At 40.9% G+C, this 17,761-nt stretch overlaps 1 protein-coding gene across 5 annotated transcripts in view; it reads right to left on the reverse strand.

Annotated features, from left to right (window-relative positions):
* The window catches only part of LOC125450809 (microtubule-associated serine/threonine-protein kinase 4-like), a 457,413-nt gene that overhangs the window by 288,826 nt on the left and 150,826 nt on the right, over positions 1-17,761 (reverse strand). Inside the window, exon 1 of one of the 5 annotated variants that reach the window (XM_048527030.2) lies at positions 2,781-2,893. The exons of 3 other annotated variants lie outside the window; for them this stretch is intronic. In XM_048527030.2, the coding sequence (XP_048382987.2) occupies positions 2,781-2,887 (107 nt within the window). In that variant the 5' untranslated portion in view covers positions 2,888-2,893. Of the gene's footprint in view, positions 1-2,780; positions 2,894-17,761 lie in introns of those variants that run through there. One more of the 5 variants, XM_048527028.2, reaches the window with a different exon arrangement.

Raw genomic sequence — 17,761 nt, forward strand, 5'->3', positions numbered from 1 at the left:
TGGAAAACTACTTTCTATTCGCACTTAGGCATCACTGCTAAATTGCACACACTGCAAAAGTTAAACTGAATTGTAGCAGATTTATGGAACTGAACTATTTAATTACCACATTAACTACCGATTTTACATAATCTTTGCTGAGTGTCGTTTTCCCCTTTGAATTACCCATCAAGCAGAATTATTTTATTATGAACACCAGAGAATTCCAAAGCTACGAATCAGTTTCACTGTTAGCATCACTAAATGACACATGAAAGCCGCTTAATCTGCTCTACAAGATAATCACTTTTCTGTCACATGCAACTGAATGTTGCTGCTACCAGTTCTCCACATGTTTGACTCATGCAATTCTCCATTAAAATGCTAGCAGTCATAGAAGAGCAGTTCAGGAAGACAAAATTTCCCATTCACTAGAACAGTCCACAGTGAACTTCTATTGTCAATAGCCATAAATATTTTATTACCAAATTCACCTAGACTTGGCTAAGGGTTAGAAGACAAAAGCACACTTGTACGTTCTCAAAATCACTTTCTTCATCAGTCAAGCATCAGGATTATGATGATTTTTTTCTGTAATTGGCCTTGCACATATTTTAAATTAGAAGGAACTCAGTAGATGCAAAGTAAATGATACCAGGCACACAAAATTCCAGCTAATGATGCACAGCAAGTAAAACCTGCCAACTGATTCCCAGGCAACACACATGATACTCCTGTGTACAAATATACATATCTCAATAGCAAGACCTAAACATGTATTCTAGTTAATTTGTATACCATTTGGAGCACAGCATTTAAAAGAAAAGCAAGCTATGGTGATGATCAAAAAGCTGAGGTTCATTTAGCTTATTCCTGTAGCCAACTCATCTGTATGAATGGCTTTGACCCCTGGTATAAAATGCCACACCTTGTTCAAGTGACACCTACAGGTTATGTTTTTGGTAGGTGGATCACCATCTGTCTTTTATCTGATTTATACTGAGTCGCTTGTTTAAAAGTAGGGAATTCCATCTATGTAATACAAAAAAAGTTTTCTTTCTGATAGAAGCTGCAGAGTCCTGCCAATTGTGTATTTCACATATAAATAGCAGTAATTAAGATAAACCTAATTGCCAAAGTTGGATTTGCAAATATAATAAAATGTGAGGCTGGATGAACACAGCAGGCCAAGCAGCATCTCAGGAGCACAAAAGCTTCCGGAGGGAGGAGGGTAACTTCTTCAGGTTAGGCATCCCTGGAAGAGGCTTCGCAGTGAGGTTAAAATAGCTTTTGTGCTCCTGAGATGCTGCTTGGCCTGCTGTGTTCATCCAGCCTCACATTTTATTATCTTGGAATCTCCAGCATCTGCAGTTCCCATTATCTCTTTGCAAATATAATCCATTTTTAAAAGAAAGTAATCATATTCCCCAACTCTGGGCTCAGTGATCAAAGACATGAGGGAAAGTGACACGAGGGAAAGTGCAGTCTTGTACTCTACGTGGGTTCTTCAATTTCAGACCAGATATAAATGCAGTCCCAAAGCTGATCTTACTAGAAATTACAATTGTTTTGAAGCAGGTGCTATTCCACTATTAGCACTTCTACACAGAACATTTAGTCATGCATCTGCTTAGATGTACTAACCTAAACGAGGCAGACAGGTTTGACACTGCAAGTGAATGAAGAAAATCAAAAGCTTTCCCACCGTATTTGAAGGCAGGAGTATCTGGAGCAGCTTGACCACTCAGAAATGCTCACTTTAATTACTAGTTTCTGGTGAGCTAACTGAACAACATGCAGAGAAGACAAAGAGGGGTACTATGGTTGGTGCCTGTTAAATCAGACAAGATTCTGATTCCTGGCCACCAACAGGCAACCCTACAGTACAAACATCAAGAACAAACGAGATCAGACTTGGACATTAATGACTTCCCAGGGTCATTACGACACACTGTGGTGTCTCAACAGAATGGTCATCTTGGCACAGAATGGGTAAGGCACCTGTGAAACTGTAACCCAACAAAAATTAATACTTTGAGGTAATGGAATTAAATTATTGGTAAAGAAAGCCCCAGTTCCATGAATCAAATTATAAAATGTTTTCACTGTTATAGACCTGATTGATGGGCCATGCATATCAAAAAACAAATATGTACTTAATTCAAAATTATTCAACTCACAACTTTAACATAAAGTAACAATTGAAATTCATCATAGAACATAGACAGTTAAAGAAACACCATTTCTACTATAAATACTATGAATTTATTTATTAAATTGGACAACTAAACTTTCTGAATCACGGAAGTAAAACAAAGTGTACCTTCAACAAAGTGCAAGGTAAAAGTGAACTTTAATGCCCGAACACTTATTACACAGAAATGTAAAATCCATATTTAAACACGTGAGTTTTTTATTTACTATGTGAACGAGTTCGTCATTTTCATTCTTGTAGCTCCACCAAAAAAAAACTTTACTGAATGCTACTATGCACCTAAAGAGTACAGTGAGTAGTTTAAGTCCCTCTTCTCTGCCTTTCAAATAATGCAATACAACAGCCTGAAACTAATTCAATTGAGTGTATCCACGAGACATAATCCCATTTTCTTTTAATGACTTCATTTAGATTTTAATGCCTTTTTATGAACCACCTTTTCCAGAACAGTACATCGCAAATTAAGATTCAAATGTTTGTACATTACAATCTTTTCCTTAGGCATCCTAAAGGAATGCAACAAAAGATCATCAATGCTGATAGTGTGAATGCTGTCTCACCTCAGGAATAAAATACCTCTGCTTACCTGAAGCCCTCGACGTCTGAGAATACTGGACTCATCCATGCTGCCTTGTGCTTTTTTCTCATTTCTTCCACTGTATGGCCACACTGCAGTGCAAGAGACTTCACCATGCTAATTCTGATCCTTGCAGCTGCTAAAGACTTACATCACAGCTGTCCCGATTGGAGACTGAAAGTCAGCTGACTGTTTCTAGTTATTCACTCCAGTAACTTCAGGAGACTGTGAATGCTGCTGTGCATAGCAGCAAGTGGGCTCCAGCCCTGCTCGCTTATACAGACTAGCCAGCTTTAAATCAAAAATGTTGTCAACCTCTCTTCAAATAGCTATGAAAGAGACAGAAACCATGTAAAGCACAGCTTTCCCCTTCCCCAACAGCACAGTAAATGGGCTCAAAGCAAGGTCAAACATGAGGGTGAATCAGTGGTGACATGTCTGCAAAGATAGCCACTGGATTTGACAGTGAGAAGCTGAGACACAGCTGGTTGACAGTACAACAAAGCTCAGTCTAACACTCATTTTTCCCGTGACTTTGAAAGAACAGAAACCTTAGACAGTACACAATCTAGCTTAGATAGTCAATGGCACTTATTCAGTCATTGACAATATTTACACTAAATACTGAAAGAACACGCATTTCTGTAAACATACACAAATTTGCAATCTTACCACAAACGGATCTATCATCTGATGTGGTATTGCATCAGTGAAATAGACCGTTATACACAGACAGGTAAGAAGGGCACATGCAGCTGTTGTCTATAAAATACACTCAAAGATACTATATTAACACATCAGAAAGCAGAGCCATTCTTTCATTGACACATGCCACCTTTGGGTTAATAAAATAAGACTGAATAGTGAGACTTCTAGTTTGCAACATTATTTTGAGCTTAAAAACCGAAGAAAAGGCCAGTGGCAAGATAATAGAACATAGAACAGTACAGCACAGAACAGGCCCTTCAGCCCACAATGTTGTGCCGGATACATCTTCCCCCATTTAGATAAATACATCCAAAATATCTAGCTTGAAAGATGTTAATACTTGCTGTTTGTTAAAATTAAGCTTCAACATGATTTGAAAGAATATTGGTATGTCAACATTAATTATTAATAGGATTAATTTCTATCTTGGACCAAACTATTATCAAGAACTGATAAACAGAAATGTCCTGTCTTAGAATAAAATGCTATTTTATGACTAGACACTAATATAATTCCAGTCTAAATACATCTTCCTGTATATAATACAGTAATCCTACTATTTCTAGTAGGAAATTATCCAGTATTCACACGGGGCGGTACATTTAAAAATTAAACTTGGGCTTTACTGCTTCCTTCCAATGGCCCCATGATTGCATTTATAAAGTACGTAGTACTAATTCTAAGTAATATTATATCAAACATGTTCTGTTTATCCAAGTATAAATTTTCACACAGATACGATAATTTTTATTGGGTGTTTCGTCCACATGCTGAAAAGGTTTGAGACACCCCAGCTGACCTTTCAGAGCAAGCCTGATGAATATTACCCCAAATCAGACAACATTTCTCCTAAATCAAGTCCCCGCTTGCAGAAATCCCAGCTAGCAAGAGCTGCTGGCCAACCGGAGGTTAGCAGCATTCACCAAGGCAGCCATGGCTGTTACTGGGTGGGCTATCAACATTCCAAGGGCCATACAGCAGGAGGTGTGGTTATCGCCCTCACTTCTGAAACCCTTCTCTGCTGTCTCCACAAGTACCGCCATCATAGAATCATACACCATGACATTCAATGCCATGGGCCAGGTGCCGGAAAGTGGCAATGGTGTAGATTTAGCACAGCTTTGGTGGGAAAGACACAATGGGCTGAAGGGCCTCTTCTGTACTGTATGACTCTGTAATTCTCAGGTAAGTGCTTGCAGAGGGGGGAAATAAATGGTTTCACCAGAAGCAAGGGCAATAACCACTCCCCCACTCTTCCACATACGGTTCCTCAATCATGCACGCCACCACATTTCTCAAACAGCAGCCTGGCCACACAGTCAGTCAAGTGGGCAAATTCTTTTCTCACCTGGAGCCAAGATCACAGTCCAAGCAGAAGTAGGACCACAACTGATCTTGAAGGGCTCATTAACTAAAAATTTAAAGGGCCTCAAACGGACAGCGAGAGGTGGTCAAGCTTTGGTCCTGCCACCTAGAACGTGATTGAGGGAGAAGCAAGATGTTTGCTATGATTTGGGTACCATCACCTTACATTGAGTTGCCTTGCCATCTCCAGCTGGAGACTGGAAGATTCTGTCCTTATTTCAGATAGGAAATATCTTGCGTCTCTATGTGTACTGCATCATAGATATTGTCTACATATCATACTTGAAGAACACCCATTCTATAGAATACCTGCAATAAGTTCTTTTGTAATAGAAGTTCCACTACATTAGTGGATTTGATGCCCTGTGCATTATTAGGTTTCAGGAGGCCTTTATTTTTCTCAACTTCCAAATCAAACATCCATTAGAAATAGTTAGGTCCTACACAAGGTAAGTGTGTTTACGATTTATCAAATCAACACAGCATGCACATGAATCTACAGTTTTCAATTTGTAAAGAATAGCATTCAGAAGAAAAATTGGATTGACCCACATCTTATATTAAGCTCAGAATTATATTGATAGATTCACAAGTAAGAAAAGAACCTTTCAAAGTGTCACAGTTTCCTGACTTTAAAAAAACAATTAAATTGGACCTTGGTTAGCACAGAAATGTGGACCAGGAAATGGAGTATTGACATGGACTGGTAATCTCTGATGAATTGATATTTTAACTTCTCATTATCTCACAGTTCTGAAGTATAATTCATACGGCACAGCACATCTGCTCTCAAACAGAGACAGCTAGATTGTCAAAAAGCTAAGCAGATCGGTGGATTCCAGACTTAAAGCCAAGCAGCACGGTATAAGCTGCCCGTGTTAAGGTACAAGTGTTCCCTCTGCTGGCTGTATGTTCACTATCATCCAGTCATCCGATAATTAAATGAAAGCAGCAAGCCTAAAATCAAGCCTGCTGTTGTCCAAATGACTAGAGCTGCTTATACATTTATAGCATGAGGCTTCTTTTCAAAGTTTTCACTTCTCTCTTCTTTTCCTCCCAGTATCTTCTCAGCATATACCATCCCTTACACTCAACTCCCCTTCCACGATAAAAAATTTCACCAGTAGCTCACAATGGCACTATCCTCTGAAGCAGAGCCCGGATTCCAATCAGTGATTCAGGGTGCAATGCAATCAATAATCATGGAATTCCTACAGTGTGAAAGCAGGCCATTTGCCCATTCAAAACTGCACCAAGCCTCCAAAAACAGCATCCCACCCAGACCCACAAACCTGCACTTCAATTGGCTAATCCATCTAACCCATACATCCCTAGAAACTATGGGCATAGTTTATCCACACAACCTGCCAGCTTCCTGGCGCTGTCAGGCAGTATTGCCAACCACTGAGCCATCACACTCTACAGGAAATGACTTTATTTCCATTTAGTATGTTTACCAAGAATATGGAGATAGATCAAACTACTCAAACATCGGGAACACATTAAAAAAATCTAAGATTCCCCTAAAAGTTTATAACTTTATAAACGTGGCCTAATACTTGACTGATAATTATTTTTTCCACATTACCACTTGCCCACTGTTCCTTTCTCCAACATAGCTCATAGAATAAATCAAAACAGTGGCTATGGGATTTTACACTCAACTAACACAATTTTAAAAAAAAAATATATAGAACACATCTGCCATGTTGGGTCAAATGTGGCTTCTGTCAACTTTCAAACTTATCCACCACAGTTGAAGGTTACATTCCAATTTGAATTGGTCTCCAATGCCAAGAGTGAATGGCTGAATAAATCCGACATGCAACATTTTAAAATGTTATTAGAAACAGAGCAGCAGCAGTGAAAGAAGACTCAGTGAACAAGGATGGTAGTGAGGACACCTAGTGCATCAAGCAAAGTAGGTATTAATCAGCAAAAATATAACGGGACCACAAAGAAGAAGAAAAACATGGTGAAAATGAGAGACTGAGAAAAACAGGCTAATTATTTGTGACCCTTTATATTTACTATCATACACCACTAGCTAGCAGAGGTTTATCCTTGAAGGTGAAATGTTGAAACAGAACGCCCAGGGTTGTTTCTCTTGACGCCTGGTGAGTTCAGGCACCAGTGGCAAAAGAACAAACAGTAATGAGGCAAGGAAAGTATTCCCATAATATGGTAAATGCTTCTTGATGGTTACAGTTCAGTATCCTAGATGCAGGTTATAGAATCCCCACAGCATGTAGCAGGCCATTTGGCCCATCAAGTCCACATCCGACCCTCCAAACAGCATCCTATCCAGACCCCAGACCTGCCTCTACTCCATAACGCTGCACTTCCCAAGGCTAATCCACCCAGCCTGCACATCCGTGAACACTGTGGGCAATTTTAGCATGGTCAATCCACCTAACATGCATCAAAGATAATAGGAACTGCAGATGCTGGAGAATCCAAGACAACAAGGGGTAGAGCCCTGCTCCTAAGATGCTGCTTGGCCTGCGGTGTTCATCCAGCTCTTCACCTTGTTATCTCACCTAACATGCACATCTGTTGTCGGTGAGAGGAAACCAAAGTACCAACAGGAAGCCCATTCAAATGTGGGAACAATGCGCAAACTCCATGCAGACAGTCGGCTGAGGATGGGATCAAACCTAGGTCCCTGCCACTATGAGGCAGCAGTGCTAACCACTAAGCCACCATGGTGCCCCCGTTGCGGCCATCATTTCAGGCCATGTGGGAAGCTAGTGGAAATAGATTAAACTGCACAAGAGGAAGACAAAAATAAAATGTTTCATAAAAATCAGAATAATAGAAAGACAAGGAAATAAATACATTAAAACTCAAAAGCTTCCTACTGTGGCACAAATCAAAACTGCATCTGAAGCGCTGACATCAGAAAATGCTAAAAGCCATCTGATCAAGCCAGAAAATAGCCAAACACAGAATGGTTACATCGGAGGAGAAATGATCAGATCCTGTAGAAATTTCAATCTCAATACAGAATTGCTCTTTGAGCCTTTAAATTTCAACTCATTTAGCCATCATTCAAACACAATTCTTTTTAATAAGTTATAATGTCAAAACTTCTTTATTCTCAAAGTGACAGATATTTATGCCACAAAAATGTACTTAAAACAATTATACTCAGGGGACCGTTTTTTCAAAACAAACTAAAATCATAACTAAAAGGGAAAGTTGAGGTTCTGAACAAATGCAACCAAAGAATATTAGTATTTGACTGTCAAGGTGAGGGCCTGTTTTGTTCAGGGGATTCATTCAGTGCGAGATTTGATGGTTGGACTTAAAAGACTGGACATTGGGTATAGTAAGTGTAATTGGGTACATTACTCACATAAGCTCAAATTGTTCCTTTTTTTTTAAAAGAAAGTCCACATAATATGCATTACCTAAACACAAATGTGGAGAAAACACCAGTCAAAATAGTCAAAGGTTGAAAACAACAAAGCCACAAATAACTGGAAAGGAATTGAATCTCAGAGAACCAGCATGACAAGTTTTGCTTTATTTTATTGTTTAAAAGTTCTATTTGACTTTTTTTTTAATTTTAACCTGAACTTGGTGATTTGTGTTTAGCATAGTGACAGCAGTAATGCAATGCCCAATCATGTGATCAACTTACAGCAGCAGTTCTATATAAATGTAGCATTCTTCTCCTGAAGTTGCATAAAAATGAAAAGCCTCATCTTTCATATCAATACACAATCTCCATCCTGTGATTGACACCATACACAGAAAGCTGTCTGAGAAGGAATTCCAATTGTTCAATCATCCTTGTTTGTCCTTCTCTGTGATATTGATCCCGCTCTCTATCTATTACCTTCTTTCACAAGCTTATTAATAAGGATTTCTTTTCTCCATTCTTTTAGATCGACTTGCTGTTAGCGTACCCTACAACTCAAGCAGGAATCTTGCAGTTTCTTTCAACCTGCCACTTTAATCTCCCAGATTAACTATTTGCCCATAATTAGGGATTTTACAAGTCATTAAATCAAAACTTAAGGCACGTCCTTAATTAAGGAGCTTCAAGGGCATTAAGGTTTATAGACATCAGGCTAAACAGAATTATTGTAGGCATGTGTCACGATTGCTTTTTAATACTAATCTATAAAGGGGATTGTGCAGTAAAGAAGCTTATCTCTAAAACCTTGTTAAGTATGAATGGGCTGTCAGATCTGACAGATAAATCTAAATATTTGTGTTTCTGTTGACTTATTAAACTGTTCTATTGATGGAAGCACATTCTTTTTAATAGACATTTCTTCAGTCAGTTTCCATGTAGCAACTAGTAAATCTTAGAGGAAGTTCCACAGTAGATGAACGAGTATCAAAGACTGGGAATGACTAGGGCATCATTAATAACAAGGACACTGTAAATTCATCTACTCCACATTTTCAGTTTTAACCCAGTTCACAAGAATTTGACCCGTTTTGATTTACTTATTGTCACATGTTTTTTGTTACAAAATACAGTGAAAGTATTTGTATAGTATCGCCACTGATCGGCAACATTTTAAAACATAGTCAAATAAACCAAAGCATAGAACAGAAAGGCAGAAAAATAGAAAAAAAAGGTGTTAAACTTTACAGTCATTCTTATAAAGTGCTCCACCATGGGCTATGAGCCTGGTAGCTAGGCAGGAGTCTCCTTCACTGTGCTGCCACCACTGGAGAGAAGGTTGCCACACCTCAGGTGATATTTTGCCTCCATCAACGCCCTTGCCACTAGGAGATGGCAATGGACCTCACCAACATAGACACCACCAACGCTGCTGGGTACCGCACTAGCCCAAACCCAAGATCTCAGCTGCCACGACTCCACTTTGGGCCCATCTTGCCAATGCAACCACTAGTGATGCCCAGTGTCTTGTACGAGGCCCAAACCTGCCATGAGTTGGCATGAGGATAACCTGCCAGGAGCCCAAAATCTCACTGATGCTGCCGCCATGAGTCTGCACCGTGCCAACTTCCTGTGATGCTGTCGCTGTGACCGAGCTTCTCAAGAGGTACCCTCCCGCACAGCTCAGCCTCCCACCCATCTTGGAATTATCTCATGGCTGTTCATCCACCAGCCAGTCAGTCATTCAATCACTGCCTCTACCCAGTCTCGCATCCATGCCTACACCCCCACCCCGGCCCGATCACCTCGCCTTCCTCTTTGGTCCATCAGCACTCCCACACCCCCTGGCCCCGAGTGTCTACCTCTCTCTCAGTCCCAAAGTCTCATCTCTGAATTATTCAGCCCCTTATCACAGACCATGGGCTGTAAAGTGCTTTAGGACAGCTCAGTTCATAAAAAGATGTCACATAAATGTGAGAATTTTCTTTTAACTGTATTGTAGCATTTTGTATCACATTAAACTGTTCAACGTCTTTTTCCCTATAATGTCAACGCAATAGCAAGAATAAATCCTCTTCAAGTAGAAGTGCTTACTATTATGTAACACCAGACCCATTGACAACCATACCATTGTTCCCCCACTGCCCTGTAACTACCCAACTTCCAGAGCATTCCAAACGTCCAAAGCAGCAATATAAGAGTCATACAGCTCAGATACTGGCCCTTTAGTCCAACTCATCCCTGCTGACCAAGTTTTCCAAATTAAATATGTCCCACTTGCATGCATTTGGCCCACATCCCTCTAAACTTTTCCCAGTCATGTATCAATCCAAATGTATTTTAAATGTTGTAAATGTACCAATTCCTCTGGCAGATCATTCCACATGTGAACCACTGTGTGAAAAGGTTGCCCTTGGGTCCCTGTTAAAATTTTCTCCTCTCACCTTAAAATATAGACCTAGTTTTGAACTCCCCCACCCTCAGGAAAAGACCTTTGCTATTCACCTGGTTTATGTTCCTCATTATTTTTATAAGCCTCTATAAAGGTGGCCCCTCAAACTTCCACGTTCTAGTAAAAGAAGTCTCAGCCCTCTCCTTATAATGCAAACCCTCCACTCCCAACATCATTCTGGTAAATCTTCTAAAATAGAATAGTAATTTATTGTCACTTGTACTTTTTCAACAAAACAAAATACAGCGATAAGTGCTTCAGTCACCACACTCTGGCACCATTTAAATTTTAATAACAAGTTATACGTGTTTAAAAACAAGAAAAATAAACTAAGACAAAGCCCCTCTTAGTTCAATTCACAGCTCCAAGGCTCTTGAGGTCAAGGAAAACTGACACTGAAGCTGCCGAAAGGAATCGCAGACCATTGGAATTCCAGGCTGATCCCACCACAATGCCAAAGAAGCCACCAAAGGCCAGGTAGTCCCACCATGTCAAAGACGCTGCACAAGCTGCTTGATGGAGCCCCAGGCCTTTGGAATTCGAGACCTGGACCTAACTCGCCATTGTTAGCATCTGTATTGGTGAGGTCCAGCGCGGACGCCTGGTGGCAGGGGCATCACTGGCACTTGACTGCACTGCTTTAGAAGACAGAGGACTGAACATTTCCGCAGTTCTGTAAAGTCTGTGACTTCACCAATGTTTGATAATGTTAAACAATTCTCCTGTAGCAACACGAGTTATCTCACTTGATTCTTTCCTCTTTGTGGGTTCTGCCAGGATTCTACATAGCCTAATATACTCAGACATACAGAGGTTCACAGCATAGAAGTAGTTATTCAGCCTATTGCATCCACAGCAATCAACACAAGTATGACTACCCTAGACCCACACTCCAGCTTATGGTGTATAGCCTCGGAAGCTACAGCAATAAGAGTGTTTCTGATTCAACCTCCCTTTTAGGCAGTGAGTTCCAGACTCTCACTACCCACTGAATGAATATAATTCTCAACTCTCCTCATAGCATTCTACGTTTCGCATTTCAATTTAAATGGATGCTCCCTGGTGGCTGACCCCTCTGACAATGGAAAACGTACCTTCCTATCCACCCTATCACCCTTAGAATCTTGTTTAGCTCTACCAGGTCCCTTCTCAGCATTCACTGCTCCAAACAAAACTACAGCCTATGTGACCTTTTCTCATAGCTCACACACTCCAGTCCAGGCATCATCTGGTAAATCACCTCTGCATCCTCTCTAAGGCAATCATATCTTTCCTACAACATGGTGCCCAGAGCTGCACGTTACTCCAATTGTGGCCTAAACAACATTTTATACAACACCAGCCTAACTCTCTGCTCCAGAATTTTAAGTAAATCCCTCTTTCACCAACTTGTCTAACTGCCCTGTTACTTGCACAGATCGGTGGATATGAAAACACATCCTTTTGATGCTCAGTACTTTCCAGGTTCTACCATTCATAATGTAATCACTTGCCTTGTTAGCCCTCACTGAAGTGCATTCAATTACACTTTTCCAGGTTGAATTATATCTGCCACTGTTAACAGACCATTGATATCCTGGAGTTTTCAGCTATCCTCCCCACTACTACTTATCCTAACAATTTAGTGTCATCTGCAAACTTTTTGATGATATCCCCTATATTTAAGTCCAAATCATTAGTGCACGGCACTTACAGTAAGTACCAAGCACTGCAGAAACTCTCTGGGAACAGATTTCCAGTTGCAGAAACATTCCTCTGCCACCACCCTGTCAGCCAACATGGATCCAGTATGGTACTTTGTATTGGATCTCATGGTCTCCTACATTAATTATTCTGCCAGGACAGACCTCACCAAAAGTCTTGCTGAAGTCCATGAAGTCTACGTCACTTCAAATATATTACCCGCATCAAAACTCCAGGCTACCACTTCAAAAAAATTCAAATCATACCTGCCAAACAGTACCTTCCTTGACTAAATCCATACTGGCTATCCCTAACTTATCCCTGTTTCTCCAACTGGAAATGTATTATGTCCCTCAGAATTCTAATAACTTGCCCATCACCAAGGCTAGACTGACTGGTCTGCAATTTCCTAGTCTCTCTCTGTCTCTCTTTTCTAAAATAATGAGAAAACATTCACAGTCCTCCAGGCACCTCATCTGCAGCCACAGAGGATTTGAAAATTACAGTTAGGGCTTCTAATATCAAAAGTGAAGCTCATTAATTGCAAACAGTGCTCATTTTTAACTTGAATAAAAACCAAAAGAACTGCAGACGCTGTAAACCACGAACAAAAACAGAAGTTGCTGGAAAAGCACAGCAGGTCTGGCAATGTCTGTGAAGAAAAATATCAGAATTAGCATTTCAGGTCCAGTGACCCTTCCTCAGAACGAGTTCCAAGAACGAATTCTAAGGAAGGGTCACCAGACACGAAACATTAACTTTTTGTTTTCTTCACTGATCTGCCAGGCCTGCTGAGCTATTCCAGCAACTTCTGTTTTTGTACATTTTTAACTCGCTTATGTGGGTTACTATTGATCAAAAGTAGACTGCTGGAGTGGTATTTAGTGGTTGGATTTGTCCAGTCAAATGTTAACCTCATTCAATGCATGTACCTTATACAAGTTCCAGTCCAGCAGCTCACAACAAATTACAGTAAACAGTAATGGTGACCATTGCTGCTGAAAATCACAAAAGGTGCTTGAAAGGAAAGAACAGGGCAATAAGGTTGGAAATAACAGCTCTTCTGCTCAACCATTATTTGGGGCAGAAGTCAAAAACTAAACCCCACTTTTCCTGTGGGGATTTTTGTTGAAAAAGAGCAATATAATCCTTTCCTGAGGAACGCACAAAACAAGCAGTTATCCAGGAAAAGATGGAAGAATCTTTGTGTAGGTAATGTTATTCCTGAATCAAGATCAGCCACCTCTGTTTTCAAGCTGCAGTACACAGATGATGCTTGCATGTGCACATACTAAGAGGCAGGGCTCCAGATCAATGTTTTCACGGAAGCATATGTAGAATTATAGGGTAGGCACGTATGTCTGGGTGGGATGGTCTTCAGAGGGGCAATGTGTACTCGATGCGCCAAATGGCCTGCTTTCATGCTGTCAGGATTATATGATTCTACAATGTCAGAGAGTGGAGATTAAGCTAAACATCCAGAAGACAAAGATCCTCTATCAACCTGCTCTCAGCCTGTTTACTGTCACCTAACTAGTGAGCCACTGGGCAATGTGAATAAGTTCTCAGATTCATGAAGACTCCTTTTCAGCAAGGGCCGATGTTGACAGTGAAATCAACACCGCCTCCAGGATGCCAGCGTAGCCTCTGGCCATCTAATGAACAGAGCATTCAATGACAAAGACCTCAAAGCTGGGTACCAAGCCTACCATCTACAGGGTAGTAGCACAACCTACACTTCCATGTGCGTTGGAGACATGGCCAATGTTCACCAGACATCTCAAATTTCTAGAAAATGAAACCCAGTGAAACCCAAAAAAAAACCCTGCAAATCCAGTGGAGGAACAGCTGCTCCATTAGCAGTGTCCTTTCTCACTCCAGTATCCCCATTATTGAGGCACTGCTTACAGTCAATTAGCTGCACCGAATGATCAACACTATCAGGATGCCAGACAGATTCCAAAACAAGTTTTCTATTCAGTTTCAAGATGGTAAGCAGTTACCAGAGCAGTAGACAAACAACAGCATCAAGGATGTCCTCAAAGCCTTTAGGGTAAATTGTACCAAACCCCATGGTGAAGGTTGTCCAACTGAAGTAGCAGCATCTGCGAAGGTGCTGACAATCTTGGATATCTTTGACAGATCCTGATAGAGACAAGGCATGGTCCAGTGGAAGGAGCATGTAGAAACCTAAGCATGCCACTCCATGCTTCTTCAAACACCAGTGGTAGAGGATGAGGATCCAGCATTAGGATGTTCAGTTACCTCAGGCCAACAACTGTGGAGTGGAAGAAAGGCACCCTCAGTCTCGAGGAGATGCCAAAGGAGGAGAACAATATGAAGTTGGGTGATTCATTTCTCTTCCCGACTGCTGCATAAATTATTTGACCCAAACCCGATCAGAACTGCGGCACTGCATGTTTAATTGACTGGGAAATAAAGCAACTTAATTAGCAGTAAGCCTTCCTCCACCTGCTGGGGAGTCAATTTAACCTTCAGAGAGGTTAAAGCAACATGCATGCAAATGAGAAACTATTCACTCCAGATCGCAACGGCTTGTTAGCGCACTTTCAGGACAAAACAGGATCAGAGAAGGAAATAAGCACAAGATTCAACCAAGTCCCATTAAAAATAAAATGCCTTGTCCACCTACAGTGGAAACCAAACATAAGGCATTTTCAATAACAAACCCACCATTACCATTCATTGTCAACACACAGAGATATTGAAAAGCACATTTGCAGGTCATCGCTGTTGAAAACTAGATACAACTGTGGTAATTTACACTCATTAAGGAATCTTCTCTCCCAAAACTTTGTGTGAGATTCAATAGAGAAGTTCTGGGAAATTGATATCTGACATAAAACCTCCCCAAAATTCAGCCTGTCAATGAAAGTATGCCATCTTACAATGTAACCTCTAAAATAAGCCCAGTGAGAAAATAAAAACTTTGAAAGGTAGGGGGTAGCACGGTGGCTCAGTGGTTAGCACTGTTGCCAAACAGCACCAGGGACCCAGGTTCAATTCCACCCTCAGGCAAACAGGAGGGGTGTAGGGGGAGGAGTCTGGGTGGGATGCCCTTCAGAGAATCAGTGTGTTCCCACACTATAGGGATTCTATGGAAAATACAATGTTGCAAGTGACAACCTGGAGTAACCACATGGTGTTAAACCCTTGCTTAATGTGCACTCATGCTGTCACAAAATAGGCACAGCACAATCAAGGTAATAGCATGACATTCACTATAACACTGTGTCACACTTGCTGTTCTGTGGCTGCACGCTCCAATACACAAGCATTCTTTTTCGCACACCACTGCCTTCAGTCCTGCAGTCACTCTGACTAATAGCAGTCACCAGTGTCTGTTGCCACCACTGATGACTTGTTCAGCTGGCTCCATTTTCCCTGGATCACAGCTTCTACTGAAATCCTGGAGAGTATCTGCACCAAATAATTTCTGCAATGAGATAGCCTGGAAAATTAAAGCCAGGCTGCTTGTGAGTCATTTTTTACATTAATTTTAATTTAATATGGGTTAAATTTCTTTTCCGCCTTCAATTTTTTATTTTATTTTACAGTTTACTTTTTTAATTCACTTTTAGCCCATCATGTGGCTGACTATTGCTCATCATTAACTGCCCTGGAGGTGTTTGAGGTGGAACCTCTTGAGCTGCTGCAGTCCATGTAGCGAAAGGAATACCCACAGTATTGTAAGAAAACGAATTCCAGGAATGTGACCTAGCATCAGTGAAGGAGCAGTGACATAGTTCCAAGTCAGGACAGAACACAGCTTGGTGAAGGATCAAATTCCCACATATCTGCGACACTGCCCTTTCAGGCCATACAGGTCACAGGTTTGGGAGGTGCTGTCAAAGAAGCCATAGTAAGAGGAGGAATTTAGGAATGGACAGCATTTCAACTCTTGTTTTTTTTGTTTCTGCTGAGGAAGGTCCGAGAGTAATTATCAACAGTATGTCTTTATATCTCATTACTTACTTTATTTAACAAGTTAAAGAAGCTAGGAATCCACAGGCCTGCCAAAGTATTTCCACTTGTATTCTGGATATTTCTGACTCTAAGAAACCAAAGGGCAAACTCTGGATTTAACACTGATTCCTGAGGAAATCTGTGTTTCATTTAAAGTAGTTTCACGTAAGTTGCGATTCTCAGGAATACAACCACAACTTAAAGTGAGGACTTGCTGTATTAAAAAATTAAATATCTCACTGGGGTACTTGCAATTGAAGTACTTTCAAAAATTCTTCCTTCCCATCTCAGACTGACTGGAATTTACATTTGTGGTGCTGGACAAGTTTAAAAAGGAATAATTTAAACCTGCACATCAAAGTAATATTTATACCGCTTACACATAAACATTAATCTTCACTGGAATACAAGCTGGATACTTGAGCAGATCTGCATATTTTGTTTGTTTTTCTTCCTCTTGTAGGACCGCAAGTGGGAACAGGCTCGAAAAGCAGTGAAGGGCAAGAACTGCCAGAAAAATGAAGGTGAATTTCACAATTTAATGAACTTTGAGATCAGGATTATCACAACAACATCTCCAAATGTACCATGAAAAATATTGATTTGTTGTCAACTCCTATCACTTTGAGCAATGATTGACTTAAAGTAATCATGCAGGCTTCAGGTCAAAACATCAATGCTTAAAAATAATGAAGTAGTAAAGACGCCACTTGGCTTTTCAGGAGGGAGGGTAAAAATTATGAGAATTTGTTAGACCAGTGATTAGAATTGAATATTGGCCCAATAATGCTTAGGGTGCAACGAGGATGAAGACCATGAAAACATAAGAAATAGAAACAGGAGGAGACCATTCAGCCCCTCTACACTGACTGCTGGATTGGCCACCATCATACCATTTCAAATCCAATATCTAATGCCCTGGGCTTTCCGAAGAAAGAGGTGGCACAATGGCTCAGTGGTTAGCGCTACTGCTTCACAGTGTCAGTGACCTGGGTTCAAAGCCAGCCTTGGGTAACTGTGTGGAGTTTGCACATTCTCCTCGTGTCTGCGTGGGTTTCCTCCCAGTGCTCCGGTTTCCTCCCACAGTCCAAACATGCGCAGGTCAGGTGGATTGGCTGTGCTAAATTTCCCATAGTATCCAGGGATGTGTAGGTTAGACGGATTAGCCGTAGGAAATACAGATTACAGGTTAGGGTAGAGGGTGGGTCTCCATGGAAAGGTCCTCGGAGAGTGGGTGCAGATTTGATGGGGCAAATGGCCCGCTACCCCACTGTAGAGATTCCATGAAGAACTGAATTCTTCATCAACTGAGGATTTCTTCCTGCACAAGGCCCTCAATTGTGTCTGCCAAACCTCCCACAGTTCCACACCTACCCCTCCCCCATCTCCCAGAACAGCTATAAGGTTCCCTTTGGACTGACTTTCCATCTA

The sequence above is a fragment of the Stegostoma tigrinum genome, chromosome 3 (genome assembly GCF_030684315.1).
Source record: "Stegostoma tigrinum isolate sSteTig4 chromosome 3, sSteTig4.hap1, whole genome shotgun sequence".
Classification (NCBI taxonomy): Eukaryota; Metazoa; Chordata; class Chondrichthyes; order Orectolobiformes; family Stegostomatidae; genus Stegostoma; species Stegostoma tigrinum.